This window comes from Danio rerio, chromosome 3, assembly GCF_052040795.2.
Source record: "Danio rerio strain M-AB ecotype USA chromosome 3, GRCz13ab, whole genome shotgun sequence".
Lineage (NCBI taxonomy): Eukaryota > Metazoa > Chordata > Actinopteri > Cypriniformes > Danionidae > Danio > Danio rerio.
The window spans coordinates 13,401,121-13,423,521 of record NC_141023.1 but is presented as its reverse complement, the minus strand read 5'-3'; the positions used below and the strand labels follow the sequence as shown (position 1 = coordinate 13,423,521).

Here is a 22,401-nt window from a genome sequence, read left to right as displayed (position 1 = left end):
TGTATAGCTTTCTTGTGACATTTACCTCACTATATCTTGAAGAAAAAAAGGACATGCAGTCGGTTCCCCGTCACTAGTCTAAATATAGTCCCTGTACATTTGGGGACAACAGTGGGTTTTCAGGACACGCGAGGACAGTGAAGAGGGCGGGGAAATTGAGCAATATTACTTAATGCTTTCGAAAAGATTATTCTGACGAGAACTGCAGCGAGCGAGAGATTATAGAGAAGAGGCGGTGCAGCGGCGCAGTGGAGGCGGTGCGTTCATACACACACACTCATATACACACGTGGTTCAGCCGGGGTGATGGAGCGTCCTCGACTGAACCTGATGGAGCAAAGACACAAATAGGGGCCGCGCGGTTGCAGGAGGAACAGACACGATAGGATTGAACGGCGATAGGAGGCTGTGGGACTTGAACTAAACGAAAACACAACACTGTTTGTGGTTGTTTATATATCATTGCTTTTTTCTGAGGAAAACCTTCGAGTGTTCAACCGGAGAACTGAAGACGTTCTGGACAGAATTACGCGGCGGTTTATAATGGTAACGTGCGTTTGTTTTGGTCATTTTTATACTAAAGTTTACATTCAATATGTTTTATGATGCTCATATATCTGTGTATAGAAGTTTAAAGGTTTGTATCTGACAGCCACTAAAAGTTCAACTACTTGTCTTAAAGTTTAGTTGTTTGTTTTAATATAGAAAGGCTTCATGTTTGATTTGTGCAATATATATATATATATATATATATATATATATATATATATATATATATATATATATATATATATATATATATATATATAAAAAAAATAAAAGTGTAGGAATGTTGAAGGCTAGCTTTTTATCCAGTGAAAGCTATCAAAAGATGCATTGAATTGAGGTAAAGTTGGTTTAATATTTGCTCATTCGTTCAGTGATAACTTGTAACATGCTCCCATTATTGTTTACCATAGCACTTTGAATACTGGGTCTGAAATCACATGTAAGATTGACTCCAAAACCACACTAGTTATTTGACTGTAAACAATGTTGTACTCTAATAGTCATTGTCTGCTAATATAATTTTACTATTTAGTGTTTGCAAATAACATTTTTCTGAAATTATATTATAAAAGAGAAAGTCTGAATGTGTGTGTGTATAAAACTAACTTTACCTCAATGGTACAAAATATTTCCTGGACCAACTTGACAACGTAACATTATGCAATACTAGTAGATGTTTTTGCAATACAGCATACTCAGGAAGGTTTGTATCAGATAGCTTACCTTTATATTGATCTTTACAATCAATTTATCACTTTTAATTATGCATTAAAACATTAAAGTTGCATTAATCCTTTGGGAAATGTTTGCTTTTCCCACTTAATTAATAAAGTATCTTTTATATGAATGTTATGCAAAATGTTTAAATGAATGTATAAATGCAAATATAAAAAAATAACTGTTTAATGAATTGATTCAGATGTTTTTGAGTGTCTGTACGCGCAAAAAGTTACCAAAAATCTGATGTAACTGTGTTGAGTAAGCTTGGATTCCATAATGAAAGTGACTCACTGGGACAGGAAGACGATAAAACGCCGCACACACACTCACACAAGCTGTTCCGCAAATAGGTCAACAGATGAATTCAGGAGAGGCTTTCTGTTTTACATGAAGTAGCTGCTTACTGTTGTTAAAAATAGTGCTCTGTGAGATGCAGGCAAAGGGGATAAATGTTTAACTCGACTAGAGGGAATGTTTATTTGGTGATGTCACTTTGCGTAAGATGGCTATATAACCGTGCATTTGTTAACCTGATATCATGTGGTGTGTAGTACGGACGGTCTGTGCTTTGCCACTGGGAGGTAATGAGGTTGCATAACATTGTGTTGTAACTGATCTTACGTAACTAACGGGATATCATTGTGTTCTTTCTGCCACCAGGTGGAGCCACTGCTGCGTCAATAACATCTGAAGCTGACCTGAAAAGCACTCACACAGCACACTGAACATTGAACAAGAAAGTCTCAAGATGTTTGAAGAGTCATCTCAGGAGATGAGGGCGTTAAATGCAGGCACTCCCAGCAGCACGATGTCTTTTACAGATGAAGCAGTGTCTATATTGACATCAAGCAGTTTGCTTGCACGCTCACTTCTAGGCCGAACATCAGCACTTAAACGCAAAGATGTCAGTCCATCAAGCATTTCCTCAGCAAGACGCAAGCGAGAGTTCATTCCCCATGAAAAGAAAGACGACGGCTACTGGGACAAGCGCAAGAAAAACAATGAAGCCGCAAAGCGCTCTCGTGAAAAACGCCGTGTAAATGACATGGTGTTAGAAAACCGTGTCCTAACGTTACTCGAGGAGAACGCTAGACTGCGAGCAGAACTTCTAGCACTGAAATTCCGCTTCGGTCTCATTAAAGACCCCTCAAATGCTTCGATACTTCCGCTTACGACAGGAAGCTGCGTCCCACAACCTTCAGCGCAGCATTACTACCTTCCACGTGGTGACAGCGCTCACCATACTGGCCCAATGCCATCAAATCAATCCCCCACACAAAGTGCACCACCATCCAGCCGAAGCATCAGAGATACCAGCAGCATGTCTGAAGATTCGGGTTTCTCCACGCCCGGTGGCTCCAGTGTGGGCAGTCCTGTATTCTTCGAGGACAGATTAAGCGATCATGGAAAACTGTCCCCACATCGAGCAGATGAGCTCTGCTATGAGTCGCACCACTCCCCATCTGATCTTTTAGCAGTGGGAAATCACAACATGCCATCCACCAGGCTGGAGTCGATGGATGGCATGAAGAGTTTACCGCACAAGCTACGGTTCAAATCTCCGGGTGGTGGCGATTGTGAAAATCTTGGAGAACGGCAAAGTGCTGCAATCCCAATGGCCAATGCTAGAGTTCACAGCTATACGCATGAGGGAGCGGGTTACTGGACACCGCATGATGGGGAAGACGCTCGGAAAGTGATCCAGCAGCAACATGTGAATTACAGCCACAACGTGAACGCAAACGAATCGCAATATCAGGCAGAAAACAGCATGCTGAAATCTCAGCTCAGCTCTCTCAGCGAGGAAGTGGCCCAGCTCAAAAAGCTCTTCTCCGAGCAGCTGCTCACCAAAACGAATTAAGACATTGTAAAGCACTGTTAAAAATATCTCTAAATTAGCACAGTTTTTGTTTTACGTTTATTTACGGTTGTGAATTGCATTGTAGGATGTTGATCTCTGCTTTGTCGAAAATTTAACTCTACAGTTTAACAAAGTGACTTTTAGTGACATTTTAGTAGTTTGTAATAATATAACGGATAAGAAATTAAGGCTGCACAATATATGGTTTCAGCATCGTTATCGCAATGTGAAATCCGCAATAATCACACCGCAGAATCTGCAATGTCAGTTTAAGTTAAATTATACCTTTTATTCATCCATGAGGAAATATGAGTGAGATTATAGTTGACCACAATTAATTATAACCTTTATTTTATCCGGAAAGACACATTGAGATTAAAAAATCTCTTTTACAAGAGCATCCTTGCCAAGATTAGGCAGTATACACATCACATGGGTCTAACAAACAAAAAAACAATTGACAGTAAACATGAATCACACCAACAAACAGACTATTTAACTACAAGCCTGTGCATCACTTTCTAAATCATTTATACTCTTTTTAAAGGCATTTAGTGAAATCAATTCTTTAAACTGCAACTTTGTTTGTAGATTATTCCATGCAGAAGGTGTTGTGTATTAAAAAACCTTTCTTCCCATCTCAGTCCGCACTTTAGGAACAGACAGTAAATATCCTTTAACCGAAGGCCATAGCTGAGGACAGGTTTTTTTACAAATGTAATTCTGGAGATCTGATGGAAGTAAACCCAATATAGCTTTGTAAACAAAGCTATGCCAATGCTTGAGCCTACGAATGGACAAAGCAGACCAAGCTACCCTAGTATACAACACACAATGATGAGTAAGGGGTTGAAAATTAGTTATAAATCTCCATGCACCAATCTATAGCGCATGGACTTTGTGAAGTATAATCCTAAAAGTGTGAATGTTTTTCATTTGCTTTGTTTTTAAGGCCTTTGACTGTAAGATTTCAAGTGTATTTAAACCATTTGTGTAGAAGAAATCATAAAATTGTAATTAAAGATGTTTTCATTTTTAATATACAACAAAGACTATGACATGTTTTCACGTTTGATTATTTAATTTCTGTACCGGAATACAGTTCCAGAAAACTGTAAAATGCAATACGTTTAATTAATGCTAAATATTTGTCCTATGAAATCATCCCAATAAATATAAAACTATCAATTCTTTCCAAATTGAGCTTTATAGATCCTCTGGTGAAAAAATAGTCATATCGCAATATATATATATATTGCAGAAAAACAAAACATTGCAATGTCAGTTTGACCAATATCATGCAGCCCTATAAGAAATAATATATAAAGACATATGTCTGTAAAATAACAGAAAATGAACTGGTAGTTTATTACCAGGTTTTCGTACCATAATATACACCAAACCAGACAAAATATCACTTTTAACTATTAAAAAATGTCAATAAAAGTCACTTTTTCTAACTTTTCAAGGTTAAAAATCAATGCAAGAAAGATCAAGGTGCCATAATGCAATTCAAAAGCATAAATAAACAAGGAAATAAATCACAAAATATGGGAAACTGCTCATTTACTGATGTTTTTACAGTGAGCGTGCACTGGAGCACTGCACTCATTCACAGTCGAACTCATGAACATCCATGAATGGAAAGAAAGCAGCATGTGCGTCACTACCTCTACCACGGTCGGTGTGATTTCATCAAGCAGGACTCGATCTACATCTGTAAACAACATTTCAACCAGCCAATCAGATTTAAGGGAGAACATTTTTATTCAATGATTAATTTTATCTGATTTTGGGAATCATTTAGTTAGGGTTAGGTTATGGATTACATTTATTAAACAGGAATGATGTTCCAGGATCAACATTGATGTTAACTCACACTGTAAAAAAATGTGTTTCCTTATTTTGTGATTCAGTGTTTATTTACAGTTTTGAATTGCATTATGGGACCTTGATCTCCACTTTGTCAACTCTTGATGTTGCAAATTCTACTCTACAGTTTAACAGTGACTTTAATTGACATTTTAGTGGTTTGAAATAATATAAACGTATAGGAAATAATATATAGAGAAATAAGTCTGTACTGGCAGGTTTATACCAAGGTTTTTGCACCATAATATACAAAACCAGACAATATATCACTTTAAACATGTTAATAAAAGTCACTTATTGGAACTTCGCAAGGTTAAAAGTAAATATTGGAAAGATCAAAGTCCCATTACACAATTCAAAACTATAAATATACCGGAGAAAATAAAAGCATGCATCACAAAATAAGGAAAACTGCTCATCTACAGTGCAGGATTGCATCCTACTGGGCTGAAATCACATCCTCCGCATCTTCACACTCGGTCATAACCAAACAGACTTTGCATTTCCACCTTATTTTGCAATTCCCTGTGAATATTTGTGACTTTCGACTCATTAGTCACTACAAGTAAAATGACTAGCAGAATATGAAGTGATGAAACTGTAAAACCAGTGTGTAGAGCTAAAATAACTGGAAGCGAATGATACCAGAAGCCTCATACATTCAATTTACAAATGGCTGTACTTGCTCTTAATCTCATAACTTGGGTGGATTTCTATTTTATTTGTCTTTTTTTTTAACCACATCCTTGCAGGAGCATTCAGTGACAACACCTCACCTCAATTCGTTCAGTTGCTCGTTTTTCCTCAAACACTGTGATCTTGTTAACAAAAACAAACGCCTCAGGCTCAGAGCTGTCTATCACTGTAAGTGTAAAACAAAGCAGAACATGCTCCATCATTCCTCTGATACGTGCCAACACAATATCACCACACTCTTTCTCAGTGAATGAGGAGATTCACAATGAGCCTGAAAGTCTTCACACTGTAACGTTGCTCCTGTGGTTAAACCGTGACTCATGAATGATGTGTAAGAAATAGATTTCACAACATCAGCAATCCTGAGTAAAGCAGAACAGGAAATGCCAGTAAAGGGCGAATAAAATGATTATTTTTATCATGAACCGGTAGCAACTCAGCACTGAATGACTGCTTCACATTTTATTTTCCATCCAGATCACTGCCATTGTCCAGACAAGAAGAATATCTAATTGAACTAAACTGTTACTCGCATTTTAATGGTGAATTTTTTTGTTGTCTTGTGACTTCTTGTGTATTTGTACAGTGAAAATACATATGTTTGTGTGAATAAATATTTGAACTGATCATTTGCCTCTCTTGATCTATTATTTATATGCATACATATCTATCCATCCATCCATCCATCCATCCATCCATCCATCCATCCATCTATCTATCTATCTATCTATCTATCTATCTATCTATCTATCTATCTATCTATCTATCTATCTATCTATCTATCTATCTATCTATCAATCAATCAATATAGGCATTTATTTATTTATGTATTTATCATATATATTAAAATTGTTGCAAATTTATTAAAAATAAAAAAAGCTGAAAAACCACATGTACATCAGTATTCACAGCCTTTGCCCAATACTTTGTTGGCAGCAATTACAGCCTCAAGTCTTTTTGAATATGATGCCACAAGCTTGGCACACCCGTCTTTAGGAATTTTTGCCCATTCCTCTTTGCAGTACCTCTCAAGGTCTATCAGGTTGGATGGAAAGCGAGGATGTACAGCAATTTTCTGATCTCTCCAGAGATGTTCAATAGGATTTAGGTCTGGGCTCTGGCTGGGCCATTGAATAACATTCACTGAGTTGTTCTGAAGCCACTCCATTGATATTTTGGCAGCATGCTTTAGGTCATTGTATTGTGGAAAATGAACTGTCACCCCAGTCTGAGGTCAAAAGCACTCTGAAGCAGGTTTTCATTCAGGATGTCTCTGTACACTGCTGCATTCATCTTTCCCTCTATCCTGACTAGTCTTGCAGTTCCTGCTGCTGAAAAACATCCACGCAGCATGATGCTGCCACCACCATGCTTCACTGTAGGGACGGCATTAGCCTGGTGATGAGCGCTGCCTGGTTTTCTCCAAACATAACGCCTAGCATTCACTCCAAAAAGTTCAGTTTTATTCTCATTAGACCAGAGAATTTAGTTTCTTATGGTCTGAGAGTCCTTCAGATGCCTTTTGTGGCTTCCGTCTGGCTACTCCACCATACAGGCCTGATTGGTGGATTGCTGTAAAGATGGTTGTCCTTCTGTAAGGTTCTCCGCTCTACACAGAGGAACGCTGGAGCTCAGACAGAGTGACCATCGGGTTATTAATCACCTCCCTGACTAAGGCCCTTCTCCCCCGATCACTCAGCTTAGATGGCCGGCCAGCTCTAGGTGGAGTTCTGGTGGTTCCAAACATCTTCCACTTACGGATGATGGAGGCCACTGTGCTCATAGGAACTTTCAGAGCAGCAGAAAAGTTTTCTGTAACCTTCCCCAGCCTTGAGACAATAAAGTCTCTGAGGTCTACAGACAATACCTTTGTCTACATGTTTGGTTTGTGCTTTGACATGCACTATCAACCTTGGGACCTTATATAGACAGGTGTATGCCTTTTTAAAACAAGTCCAATCAGCTGAATTTAACCACAATTAAACTGCTGAAACATCTCAAGAATGATCAGTGGAAACAGAATGTAACTGAGCTCAATTTAGAGCTTCATGGCAAAGGCTGTGAACACTTCTGTACATGGGATTTTTCCACTTTTTTATTTTCAATACATTTGCAACAATTTCAAGAAATCTTTTTTCATATTTTCATTATGGGGTATTGTGTGTATAGAATTTTGAGGAAATAAATAATTTAATCTATTTTGGAATAAGGCTGTAACAAAAAAGAAATGTGGAAAAATGTTGAGCACTAAACACTTTCCGGATGCACTGTATCTATATCATAAACAGTGTATGTATGTATGTATGTGTATGTATGTATATATGTATGTGTGTATGTATATATGTATGTATGTATGCAAGCATGTATGCATGTATAATATATATATATATATATATATATATATATATATATATATATATATATATATATATATATATATATATATATATATATATATATATATATATATCCATCAGATGTTTTAAAGAATGTTGGGAATCTGTAACAATTAACATTGAGCTGGTTTGAAATAAGTCATCAGGGTGCTGTAAATCCTTGAAAATGATTTTAATCTTGTCTTTTTCAGTTTTGAAATGTCCTTACATTTTAGATATTGCTTAAATTATGACTTTTGGAAGTCGTCATTTATTCATTCATTTTTCTTTGGCTTAGTCTCAGAGGTCGCCGCAGTGGAATGAATTGCCAACTATTCCAGGATATGTTTTATGCATGCATCTATCTATCTATCTATCTATCTATCTATCTATCTATCTATCTATCTATCTATCTATCTATCTATCTATCTATCTATCTATCTATCTATCTATCTATCTATCTATCTGTATGTCTGTCTGTCTGTCTGTCTGTCTGTCTGTCTGTCTGTAAATATGTGCAATTATCATGACAGACTACCGACAGTGCTTTCACAATCTTTTTTGCAACGAATTCTCAAGAAGTAAGATGTAAGAGCTCTCTCTGCAATTAGTCAAATTCCCAGAATCCCAGAGACAAACAGGTCTGGACATGAACAATACTCGAAGACTGTCAACGCTGCTGACTTTACATCATGTTTAACACAATCAAGCAAATCCCTAAAGGCAGAGACACATCAGACGTCTCAATATATAAACTCAGATTATACAGCAGGTTCATAAAAAACAAAAACAAAGGCCAAGTTAATTTAATAACGTTTAAACATGTTGTTTATTTAATGTTTAATGAGAATAGGTTTAAGATTGCTGGATTAAACAAAAGATATTTGGAATAATATTAAGCATGCACAATAAATGTGAAAGTTAGCAAGTGTAAAACGATAACTTGAATTATTATTATTTAAAATGTATTATATAATGTTTATTATTTATTTTTATTAAACATTAACTCGCGTTAAGAGTAATGATTAATAAACTACATTTCACAGGCCTAAACACACATACAAAACCCCATTTGTTTTTGCTTCTGCAAACCACAAGAGGTCAGCAAATCGTTTAACTGTTTCTATCCAGCGTACACACTTGCATGCACTGCATCAATAACATAAACCAATAGTACTGCTCAAAGACTTGTTTACCCATCACCTGATTCAAGATCAAATCACTTTGATCTTAACATCATGCACCTATTAGCATTAAACCAAGAATAACTGATCTGATTCCAAATATACTAAAATCCTCTGAGAACTAAACTCTCTTGAGGCCCTTCATGTGACGTAGGAGCTTATAAATAGCTGTAATAGTCTATTTAAGGAGCTGATCTCTAAAACAAGACAACAGCTTCCCTTCAGCTCTAATGTTCCAGGCCCAGTCACATGTCTGTTTTCCAGTTAATTTCCCTCATGCCACCTCTGTTCCACTGGTCCACTGACCACTGACCCTTGACTGGCTGATCTTCAATGGGAGGCGGACCTTGACGTTAGGCGGGTATTGCAACGGTTGTCATGGAAACCTCCTCCAGACGATGCTGGGTGGATTAGACTGTTGAAGACAGGGAGGGAAGAATGGGGGAGGAGGCAGCGAGACACTAAGTTCAAGGTCATTGGCATAACACTATTATGTCCTCGACTTACATCACTGAGGACAAAAGAGACTTTTTTGATTGCTGGAAATTGCGCAAAGGGTCCCTTTCTTTTATCCTATCTGCTGATGTAAAAAAAGAAAGGGACCCCGTTAATGAAGTAATAGGACCTGAAGGATCACGTAAGCTATGAAGTTTATGTCCATGCCACAGTTCATTAAAAATAAAAGTTGTTTTTAGAATAATTAAGGTCTATTTTCAGGCTTAAAGACAAATTAAAAATCACATTTAAATGGAACACTGGTTAATTCAAATATGTTACCCATATTTGAATTATATATATATATATATATATATATATATATATATATATATATATATATATATATATATATATATATATATATATATATATATATATCTATATCAATCATTCAAATATGGGTAACATTTATAAATATGTAAATACTCATTTATAAATATGTAAAAAATTATAATAAAAAAAATTTTTTATATATATATATATATATATATATATATATATATATATATATAATTTTTTACATATTTATAAATGAGTAGAAAATTAAGATTTTATCCAGTTTTTCAAGTTCAAATATTGACCCAATCTTTTGCATTTTGCAATATATATATATATATATATATATATATATATATATATATATATATATATATATATATATATATATATATATTCGTTTTACAGAATAACAATTTCACACATTTCTTAATGCAAATATGTCCAAAATATTAGATGACTACACTTGTTAAAGAATACAACCCTTTAATATAACATTTTATATAGAAATGCAAAAGATTGGGTCAATATTTGCTGAGGAATCTTTATTTTCTACTCATTTTTACTGAGTGTACATAAAATTTGATTTCTGTGGTGAAATATGACTACAAAACTTTATTCTAATATATCTGGGATAAGAAGCTAAATAAAATCAGCTGGCAAAACACCAGTTTAATAGGAGGAGAGCTTCTGTATATGCTTTGAATGCATAGTTAGATTAGTTTGACCATGTTTAAAACAAACACAAATCATGCTTCTTTAAATGCCTCATAAATGGAAAACTTGAGTATTACGCACGACTAACCTATTAGACACGTAACATAATTAACCGAGCCACACGTGATAAACAGTCATGTAACCTTAATGATACAACCCCGAATCAGGTCAACCCTATTATGCGTATCTCCATAACAGAGCGGGTCTGGCCGGTGCCTGATCCCTCCCAGTTCCGCGCTCTCGCCGCCACAGGCTTTTCGGATGAGGGAGGGCATGAGGAGCGGTAGGTGGGGGCAAACGAGAGAAACAAAACGTGACGAGGCACCCGAAGCGTCCTGTTATGCAACCGCTGACCTACTAACATACATTTCTAAACAGAAGCAGCTAGCGGCAGGATACTGGAGCGCCTCGCCAGAACAACACAAGGAACCGGGGCAAAAACACGCGCGCGCTGCGGAACCCACGCGTACTGAACAAGCCGTTTAGTGTTGCGCGGATCACTTCGCATTTAAGTCACAAATACAAAAAGACACTAAAAGAGACTCAGGGCGGAAATATTTGGATACGAGCACAAAATACACAAAGGGTACGTATGTTTAATTTTCTCACTACTTTCTGAAATATTGTGCGTTTACTGATGATGCTCATGCTTCTGGCGTGATGTAAGGTGTTTTTTTTATTTACGCGCATGTAAAATAAGATGAGGGAAATTATGTGTAATGCATTTATTTAAGTATGTTTACAGTTAAATCTGTTTATATGGTTAATTTTTTTGTGTTTACGCATGCTCATTACTGATTCGGATGTTGCTCTATATGCATGCTCGCTATGTTAAGGCGAGGCCGGGATCTTTCATGACTGTTGACAGGACATTTAGCACTTGGTGCCTATGAAATATGTTGCAATACACTTTTTTTTTTTTTTTAAATCATGCACATATTTGAAGCAATGTTTAGAAATAAAACAATGTCCCATTTCATTCTTAATCAGTGCGTGCTAAAAACTCAATTACAATATGAAGTTACAGAATGCAGTTTGACAAACACCTGCAAACCATGTTCAATTATATCATAGTAAATGTCGCTATATAAAGTTCTTGTTTAATGTTTGTCGATGACGTTCTCTCACGAGGGTAATAAATCCAATTGGGTTAGTAAGTTAATGCGGCTGTTTGGGAGGAAAAAATCCCGGACACACTTCTCGCTGTCACGTGTAGCCATGCTCAGTAAAGGTTACAGTAAAGGTAAAGGTGTTTACGTTAGAGGAGCTCGAGCAGTTAACTCTTTCCTGGTACCAACTGGCGACCATGCAACTTTCATAGTGCGTTATCTAAAGCAAAGTCTAAAAAATAACTTGCATGTACTTTCTTGCATGTAAAATATAATCAACTAAGTCTGAAACATGCTGTGCTTGTACATAAAAGTTTGTTTGTTGTACTGATATGCATCTAGATTTTTATCTTGGTTCACAGTGTGCCAGTTATCAAATGCCGGTAAATATTGCATAAGTTTGTAAAGAGGAATGCAAATATCTCGTAAATAGGATGATTAAACAATTCCTGTAATGTTAGATGTTCTGTCCGATAGTAAAGTACCATTGTGTTGTATTTATGGAGCTGTGCCTTAATTAAGGTGATCAGATCTTTCTAAATTTGCATGATATTTAAATATATGTTATATTCAATTTGGCATTATTCCTATTTTGCAGTTCCTCTAAACTGATTTTAAACTAATTTAATATTTTATTACAGGTGTAATCATTGTTTACACAGTTTTGTTTCCAAACTTTTGGATCACACAAGCGTAGTAAGCAAACATTGACAGTAGGGTTCATTGAAAAAAAAAAAAAAAAGAGTCAAGCATGCCTAAAATGTGAGATTACTCGATTATGTGTAGTTTTGTTTCAGGATATAATGCAGACTTTGTTAAGAATGACAATTTAGAAAATGAGAAGTTGCGAAATAAATAAAACAGGGTTTTAAGGGAACGGGGGCATCAGACAAACGGCTTTGTGTGCCAGCGCAGAATGTAGGTCATAAACCTGGAGAAAACACACCCTCGTCTGCCATAACAAAGAACAAAGATGCTGCCAGTTTACAGACCAGTGTAGGAAGATCCGGCATATGGAGCAACAATACACCCCCCAAAAAATAAAATCACAAATAATAACACACACTAGGGTTTCGCCAGGTTTTACCAAGTTAAATTTAGGACTAAGACATTAAGAGCGTTATGAATGAAATTTTAGACTCATGAAGAGCTAAACGCTAAGGATTTTTTTAAATGGCCGAGATAGAAGATTTTTATTTCCCGTATCAAAAAATATTAGAATTTAATGTATTTGATAATACAATAATAAATTAATAATACAATTATTTTAAATATTTCTAAAATATTTTAAATATTATGTTAAAACAAGCAAGCTTTACTTATATCCATACTTTTTTCAACATGAACTTTCTTTAAAATGAAAAATAAATAAATAAATGAAAAAAGTTTAAAAGTTTTAAAAACTATTATGAACTAAATCTATGCCCAACAATCTGTCCAGTTTGGTTTCCTCAGCAGTAAATACATGGATAACTTTAAAGCAAATATTATTGTAAGGACAATAAACCATTATGAAATATAAAAAATACCTTTTAAACAAAAAGTTTAAAGTTTTATTGAGATGGATTGTTGGTGATTGTATAGGTTTTGGCCTAGATTTCTTATAATGAATAGAAAAAGAAAGATAGGGTGGAGGCGGGCTATTATTGTGCCTATGTGGCTAACAGGGAGAGGCGAATTACCGTTTAGTTTTGTGGGGCAGGAGAGCACATGTGACTGCCCAAACACATGGACTTGGTCAAAGCATTTATTTTTTTCAACAGAGTATGATATGAGTGTGTTTATAGAAAGAGTTGGCCTGGAACTCCTCCCGCTTGTCCAAGGCCTGCCCTCGTCCTACTGGAGCAGATAAACCCGGGCGTGGAATTCAGAGACAAAAAAAGACTGAGCTCTTAACCCACGTGCCGAATATTACATTCTGCCCCAGGGTCAATTACATGGCCACAATGAAATCCAGCACCCCCATGCCGCCTCCTCCAATTATTTCCATTACCGAAACGGCTGTAAAGCAACACATGAAACATTTGAGCTGAATTATAGTTTCCAGGCCTCGCCCGATTTAAGACTATACAGTGAGCCAGACGTGCTATTTCTTCTCTAATGAGAGCTCACGTGCGCAAGATGTAACTAATGTCACATATATAGGGCAAATGAAAGAGTTTTATTGGACTATTACAATTTTGAGCTTAGCTAATTGCGGGTCATTCAGCGAAGTTAATCATTTCATTAATCTACTTGTCATGGTGATCAATATTGTTTTTGAGTAACAAGTGAGTCATGAGTCTTTAATAGTTGGCGTTTTCAGATTTTTATCATTAATTGCTAATGTTAGACGATAAAGGTTACAAATTTAAGGGTGTGGGCGACAGATTAAACCCATCCACCATTATGAATAGACTACAAACTTCCCAGTTGCAATGTTTTAAGTGAAAGAGGCATAGTAGCATTTAAATTAAGTGTATTTTAATGAAAATATTTCAGTTTTTAAACTTGCATTTCTAAATGTGAGCAAAAACAGAGTTGTAGCATTTAAATTAAATTTATTTCTTTATAAATTATTAAAATAATTTCAGCTTTTAAACGAGTAACAAGTGAGTCATGAGTCTTTAATAGTTGGCCTTTCAGAAGTTCAGATTTTTATCATGTGTGACAGATTAAACTCACCCACCATTATTAATAGACTACTAACCTCTCTCAGTTGCAGTGCTTTAAGTGAAAGGCATGGTAGCATTTAAATTAAGTGCATTTTTATTAAATTATTACAGTTTTAAACATGCATTTCAAAAGTGCACAAAACAGAATAGTAGCATTTAAAAGTAATTTAGATTTTAATTAATATATTATTTCAGTTTTACACGAGTAACAACTTACTCATGGGGTCTTTAACTAGTTGGCATTGCAGTAGTTTAGATTTTTATCATGAGTTGCTAATGTTAGAAAATAATGGTTAGTGATTTAAGGGTGTGGGCGACAGATTAAACTCATCTACCATTATTAATAGACAGCTAACTCCTCTCAATTGTTATGTTTTAAGTGAAACTTGCATTACAAAAGTGTTCAAACACAATAGTGGCATTTAATTAAGACATTTTTTAATTATTCAATTATTTCAGTTTTATTTTCAGGTTTATTTCAGGGATTTTTAAAAATAAAATTAAGTTTTTAAACTTGCATTTCAAAAGAGCACAAAAACAATTGCAGCATTTAGATTTTATTACTTTATTTTTTAATTATTATTTCAGTTTTTTAATGAGTAACAAGTGAGTCATGAGTCTAGTTGGAGTTTTAGTAGTTCAGATTTCCATCATGAGTTGCTAATGTTAAAAGATAAAGGTTAGTGATTTAAGGGTGTGTGTGATAGATTAAACTCATCCACCAGTATTAATAGACTACAAACTTCTCTCAAATGCAATATTTTAAACGAAAAAGGCATGGTAGCCTTTAAATTAAGTGTATTTTAATGAATTTCCTTAAAGTTTTATACTTCCAATTCCAAAAGTGCATTAAAATAGTAAGTGTACTTCAACACTAGTTATCATTCAGCCTATGCAATGATCTAAACCAAAATTTGCTAATAAAGATTTTACATCTGGCATAAAACACTCATAGAAAAACTATATTAATAAAAAAAGAAATCAGTTTTCACTTATAATGGAAAATGTTTTTCATTTCATTTTGTTAGGCATCTTTAAAATCTCCCATGTTTGTGTAGCTTCCACGCACTAAATTCCTTACCAGCATCCAAACAAGGCTCTCCTCATGCCCTCCTCCTTTCATTTATCCCCGATCCATCCCTCACCTCTTTATTTTTAGCAAACTCTTTAATTCCCTTGCCCTTTCTGTCTCCAACTCTCGCTCTCGTGATGCCTGTTGCTCTCCTGACCTATATTTGAGCACAAGGGAAAAGATCCAGTTTTTCCTCGCTAGCCGCTCGGTTTCTAGGTCAGTGGGTCATTCAGGGAAGGAGTCACTTTCCATATACAAATGAGCACCTGATTAACATCACTTCCATTTTATTAACGTTGTGGTTTGTTAACATATTTAATATTGATTTTTTTCAGTGCTCACTAGTTAGAGGAGGAAGTTTTAACAGCTTTGGCCAGACTCTTTCCTATTTTATTACCAGCTAAAACCAGAGAGAGTTTAGATTGCAGCCAATAGAGGATATTTAAGCTGTCTGTAATTACGTAATGTTCCCTCAGATGTCTGGAATGGGGAGAACATAAAAAGGGGCAGCCAGATAATGGGATTACACTGCATTCAATCCGGGTAATTTCTGATCCAGATGTCATAATGCTGCAGAGGCATGCTACTGTTATAGATATGCAAATATGACCTGAATTAAGAGTCTCTTTAATGCTGCTCATTAAAGGGATAGTTCACTCAAAAATGAAAACTCACCTTTATGAGTTTCTTTATTCTGTTGAACACAAAAGATGATATTTTGAAAGAAAGCTGAATACCTGTAATCATTGACATGCATGGAAAGAAAAACAAATGCCATGCAAGTCAATAGTAACAGGTTTCTTACTTGGTGTTCAACCCAAGAAATAAACTCAAACAGGTTTGAAACAAGTGGATACAATTTTAATTTTGGGTGGACTATCCTCTTAAAAAGGAAGAACATAGAAGTCACTTGAAGAAAACTTAGTTCTGAACTACAGTAGTCAATGTTTGAATTGGAACCAATCCTTTTAAGGTCTCCTAAAACTATTCAACACCACCTATTCTTGTCTTGGGTCCAATTTGCGAAGCATTTTTGATCCACTTCATATGTTGAAAACTGTGTGTTTCTTTATACTTCTATAAACCGAGAGAGTCAAAGTATATCAGAGTATCAGCTGCTGGCCTTTAAGACCAGATTTGTAGCCAAACTAATACTGTAGATGCCAATTTGCATAAAGCAAAATTGGGTCTTTGTATCCGAACAATCTGAATTTTCAACATGTAGTTATGGCTCACTCTAGGCCATGATGGGATCACAGTAATGTGGAATTGTCCACTGGCTGCTGAGTTAATCACCAGAGACTCTACTTTTCCATTAGTGTTCACTCTTAGATGGCTGAAACAGCTACCACCTCTAGATCTGAACTCACGTTGATGGAATGTTCCTCTGCTCCCCTTTTTTTCCAGAAAAGCCTGACCCATATTGCAAAGCTCCCAATCGCCAGATCATAAAACATGACTTGCCTTCTGCCTGACCTCGGTTTATCTGCCATTATGGTAATTCTTGTACAGAGGTTTTCGGGCTTGTTATTTATCAGCTAACGTATTTTTTCATATATATATATATATATATATATATATATATATATATATATATATATATATATATATATATATATATATATATATATATATATATATTTCCTAGGAAGTCTTTTAATTAAGTGTCACTTAAGAAAGTGACAGTACTGCACATTGGAGCACCAGACCATTTGGATTGTGAAGCCAGGAGATGTGTTGTAACATTTGATGTTAATGTTGGAAAAGCTGAAACATCTTGCACTGTTTCCTTCAGAGCAGATGATGCAATACTGGATATGGTTTCAAAATGTTAAAGCAAATCATGTGTTCATTGGTAATGCTTAACAGATGTGAATTCATGTTTGCAGTCTTGATGGAAATCTGTGCAAAGGGTGACGCTGAACTTGTGTCAGAAAGAGGATACTAATCTTAAGTAATGTTCTTGGATCTCATTGAACAGAAATGTAGTTTGGGTAATCTCTGACTGCATTCTTAACCGTGTTCCTTTTGCATAATAGGAGTCCAATGTCTAGCCAGAGAGTAAAGGTTAAGGGTCGCAGACAGAAATCAATAGCAGGGGTTAGCAGGTCAGACAGTGGTTGCCAGGCAACAAAAAGAATTTCGTGGTTCTCAAGGTCGAGTAGATGCAGCAATAGAACATGACAAAGGACCGGCTAAACATTCCACTTCCAAATATTCTAATTACCCAGCCATACAGAGAGGTGTGGAAAGTTTCTGTAAAACTGGAATGGCAAATTAGAAGATTTTAAGGTGCCTAAAGGCAAAATATGAATTGATTTAGCTTTTGAGGAATAACAAATCTGTCTTTTCTCTTTCATGTGTGCAGCCTTTCATCGAACAGCCAGCTGGAGGCTTTGAGAGCAGAAGCACCCCTCCCCAAGAGGCTGACAAGCTGGGGCAGACCGAGTGACCTATATCCACCAACACGCCCAAGGCACTGGGACACATCTCTGTCGGCGTGATAGAGAGGTTACATAAAGGAATAAAAGTGAAGACAAAGAAAAGAGGTCAAAATCCTTTAAGCAAATCTGGTGATCATCTCTGTACTTGAGGACCTTGATCGCACCCCTTTTGTCTTGATAGACTGACCTACATTGTGCGCAAAATAGAGAGAAGATTTTACTTGAGGGATCCCTTGGATCTGTTAAATGCAGGGGATTCATATAGAGGTACACCTATTCTTGCTTTTCTTAGCCAACTTGGACACTTGATCATCTAAAGATACTTGTTTGAGATTCACATCAACAAAACCAATGAGGTTCAGCTTTCCAGAAGCTAAAACACCTCATCAAGTCTTTGCTGATCCAGCTACTTAGTTGAAGATATTCCAGTCTACAGTACATCAGGATATCCTGCAGACCTTTCTTCCCTTCACCTCATCCCTGTTTCTACATTCAATTGCATTTCCAATGACGAAGCAAGGATCTCAAACGGGCTCTTATTGAAACAAGATGGAAAGTTTGAACTTACAAATTTCAACAAATTCCAGTGAAAACTTAGAGAACACCGAAAGCTTTTCAGACTACAGTGATCTTCATTCGCCTCAAGACATCCCTCGGCAGAGCCGCCTTCTCAAACCAAAGCCAAACAACATGAGTTGTCGACGCAAGCGTGAGTTCATCTCAGATGAGAAAAAGGATGCATCCTACTGGGAAAAGCGCCGCAAGAACAATGAGGCAGCCAAGCGCTCTCGGGAGAAACGCCGCTTTAATGACATGATCCTAGAGAACAGAGTTCTTGCACTGAACGATGAGAATGTACGCCTGAAAACTGAACTTTTACAGCTTAAACTCAGGTTTGGGCTGATAAGTACAGCCTCCTATATGGAAAAGAGTCAGCAGATTGGTAGTGCTGTCAATAGATCTTCTGGCAGCAGCTCCTCATCTTCCTCTACCACCGGTCACTTCTACTCCAGTGGGTACTCCAGTGTTTCTCAAATGATGTTGAACTCTGATTCTTCTGAAGCCGAGCATTCTTGTCGAGGGGACGGCAATGTGAAAATGGCGAAGTACTCACCACGAGGTTCCCTCTCTGATATGTCTGACGGCTCCTCTCGGGATAGCCCAGAGCCACTGCCGTATGACATCAAGCAGGAAGGGATGGGTCTAGAGATGGACATAGTCAGTAACACCACATCACAAATGATGTTCAACCTTCATTCAAGACTGCCTGCTGTACTTCGAACCATCGAACCAGGTTATTCAACCAACCAACAGAAGCAACTCCACCAGGAGACTGCTGCAAGTCCAGCCAACCCTCAATCTGCTCAAAGAAGTGTCATCTCATACCGTTCTAGCATTGCCTCATATCCGGTGGAAAGTCAGGACATTATTCCACAAGAACAGCAGAACTTCACTCAGGCTACAGAGGAACAGAGCAGAAGCCTGGTTTCCAAACAGCTAGAGAGAAGACCATTTGACTCTCCATCTTACGAATGCCCAGATGACGAGGCAGCCGAAAGGCAGGCTTACATTGTTCAGAGACAAACTTCCAGGATCAATGCTGCTCCAGATCTTCAAATAAGACCAGGGGAGGCAGATGAAACACAAGAGTATCACTGTCCAACCAGCACCAGGGAGAACGATGAGCCTCCAGTGCTGACCTATGAAGGAGGTCTGAGTCAAGAAGAGTATTTTGAGGCTCACTCAGGAAAGGACAGCTCCTCAACAGATGGGGATCCCAGGAGCTCTGATAAGGAGGGCTCCACCGATGACGAGTCACCCTCATCTTCTTGCTCCGACACAGGCAGCTATCACCCTCACATATTCATGACCCAGAACTCCTTTTCTCCCAGCCAGAGCAAAGACGGTCAAGCAGAAGTCAAAGGCACTGCCCTACCACACAAACTGAGACTCAAGCATAGGGCTCAAAGTGATGGAAGAGCATCATCTCAAGACTCACCCACGACGCCGCCTGCTCATTTCCAACCATTACCTCAGCACCCTTACCTGGCCTTGTCTCAACCAGGAGGCCAATCGAGTGCAGGGTTCTCCAAAAAAGACAGCTCTGTTGAAAGCATTGAATGCGGGAGGAAGGAATCCAGTATGCACAACAGTCGCAACAAGAGACATGACTGAACTTAAGCATTGGAATTAAGCCCTTGGAGACTTTTTAAACGTAGTCACACCGTAGTCCTCTACCTCTCACCCATTCCCTGTTCAGGGAAAAGAGAAGTGGACAATATTGCATTGTACGATAATGTATAGACTCACCATTTTGTTGGTTTGCTTTCTGTGTAACCTTCGAGTGAGGTTCTAGCAGCACTTTTATAACAAAGACATTAATGATGTTATCAATCGCACTTACCCATATTTTGTATACTGCAGCCAGATGTCAACATAATGCTTTGTTCACACCAAACATGAAAGTGCGTCAGTAAATTACACAAGAAGTCAACGCAAATGCATTAACAGAGGCGAATTAATGCAATGTGCTAAGTTGTGAATAATTTGCATGAGGGGAAAACATCCTGTGAGTAAACCAGTGCTAGTGACGCAGTGCTCCAGGGTTTGGTGTGAACCCAGCATAAGTGTACATTCAATTCAATAGCAATATCCACCATCTGTGAGGCATTGCAATGGATTCTTATTGTAAATGGACGACTTCAAGTGCCGCTTTCTTTTTTTTTTATGGCCACTACTTAAATTCACAGGTGGCCGTGCACCATTTTTAAACATACCAAACACCAGATGATTCAGGGAATGTTCCCTTGACCAAAGAAACATGGCTTTAAGGTCATACCTCTGTCTTCTCCCTACCTCCATCTGCTACTTTCTAACTAGTGCTCCCCATCTCCTATCCCACATTCAGCAGCCTAGCTACTACTCCTCCTTGATCAGGCACTTGCTTTGTATATAAAATGTGATATAAATATTATATATAAATATATTTTAAGAAGAAAACAAAAACATGACATGGAAAAAAAAATTAGGAGTTCAGCGACTAATGAATTTTTAAAAATACTGTACAATATGAGTGTGTTTGCTGTTTGAGATGCCACTTAATATAAACTCCTTTTTTTACTTTAACAGTTTGCAATTCAATATTTTTTTTTAGAAACTCTCGTTTTTAGGAAAAACGACAAAATGCCCCAAAGCCTTCACAGATACATTAGCAGGTTGTTGTAAGCTTTGTGTTATAGATACTAAGGTGTGTTTTCACTGCATTTATAAGTCATTGAAAATGTCTAGTCTTGAAACACTACTTGGCGTTAAGAGTAAAACTTTGTCAACGTATCCTAAAAGTAAACATTTAGCTTCCCTACTATGTGACTTTCCTATTTATTCTTTGACTGGTGTAAAAATGGACTGATATCCTTTAATAAAGAGAGCTCAATTCAAAACCATTTTCACTTCCTTTCTGGTTATGAACATGAAAGGAATGTTTTGCTCATTATTATTATGGGGTTAACAGGAAATCTCCACCCTGCTTACATCAGTATAAATGGATGATAACTACTAGTGACTTTGACCATTTGGCCTTGAGGCCCCAGTTAAGCGATTCAGCTTGCTGATGATGTAGTTTTGTCGCTCTTTAACTGGTTGGATTCTGTGCTAATCATTCATTGCCCTATGTTTCCCTGCCAAAATTATAGTTTGTTTTTTGTTCCTTATTTAGAAGATTGCTCATAAAAATAAATCTTCAGGTGTAGCTCAACCCCCCCTCTTCAATTCAAGTCTACATGTCAATTTAACTTATGGCACTTGTGTATAAATGTAAAATATTTTTACTCACAACACTGTATTGTACTTTTTTAATGAACTGTTTTTGGGGGCCAAGTGTTGTTCATTTTATCACTTCCTGTTTACTGTGATTTCGTAACTGCTCACCACAACGTCAACACTTTCGTCCGTTCAGTGCGTTTCAAAACTGAGTGCTGTTTGATGTTTTTATTTTCGTACGGTTTTATCAAGAGGAAAAAAAAAAGAGAGAGAGAGCAAGGATTGTTTGGTGTTTAGTAGAATGTGGCACTGCTGTTCTGTTGCTCTGTTTTGAAATAGATGCATATTGTAAAAACACTAATGTTCAGTGCAAGGGTTGGGTGCATTTCGAAAATTCTACAAAAAAAATAAAAAAAGTTGTTGCATTATTTACGTGTTTGTCTTTAATACTTCATCTGGTTATGTGGTTCACTGTAAAGAAAAATATAATAATATTTGTCATCATGACTTTGCTCATTTAATTTTAATCAGTTAAAAAGGTTTCTTTTATAACTATTTATTACTATTGTTTACTTTTGTTATACTTTAGTTGTAATTTTTTGTTTGACTGATGCA

General features: G+C 36.8%; 2 protein-coding genes across 3 annotated transcripts; both read left to right on the top strand.

The window, feature by feature from the left end:
- The first annotated feature begins 307 nt into the window (after positions 1-307).
- Positions 308-6,325, top strand: nfil3-6 (nuclear factor, interleukin 3 regulated, member 6). The gene is made up of 2 exons (NM_001002218.2): positions 308-546; positions 1,930-6,325. The coding sequence occupies exon 2, from the start codon at positions 2,018-2,020 to the stop codon at positions 3,128-3,130; it is 1,113 nt and encodes a 370-aa protein (NP_001002218.2). The 5' UTR covers positions 308-546; positions 1,930-2,017; the 3' UTR covers positions 3,131-6,325.
- A 4,789-nt stretch (positions 6,326-11,114) lies between these two features.
- Positions 11,115-22,214, top strand: nfil3-2 (nuclear factor, interleukin 3 regulated, member 2). Of its 2 annotated transcripts, XM_087243386.1 has the most exons (2): positions 11,115-11,334; positions 17,952-22,214. In XM_087243386.1, exon 2 carries the CDS (start codon positions 18,577-18,579, stop codon positions 20,200-20,202), a length of 1,626 nt encoding a protein of 541 aa, XP_087099512.1. In that variant the 5' UTR covers positions 11,115-11,334; positions 17,952-18,576; the 3' UTR covers positions 20,203-22,214.
- The last annotated feature ends 187 nt before the right edge of the window (positions 22,215-22,401 follow it).

What these genes read in the sequence shown, in the direction of transcription:
- nfil3-2 (XM_087243386.1), top strand. Translation starts at nt 18,577, where the DNA reads ATGGAAAGTTTGAACTTACAAATTTCAACAAATTCCAGTGAAAACTTA.
- nfil3-6 (NM_001002218.2), top strand. Translation starts at nt 2,018, where the DNA reads ATGTTTGAAGAGTCATCTCAGGAGATGAGGGCGTTAAATGCAGGCACT.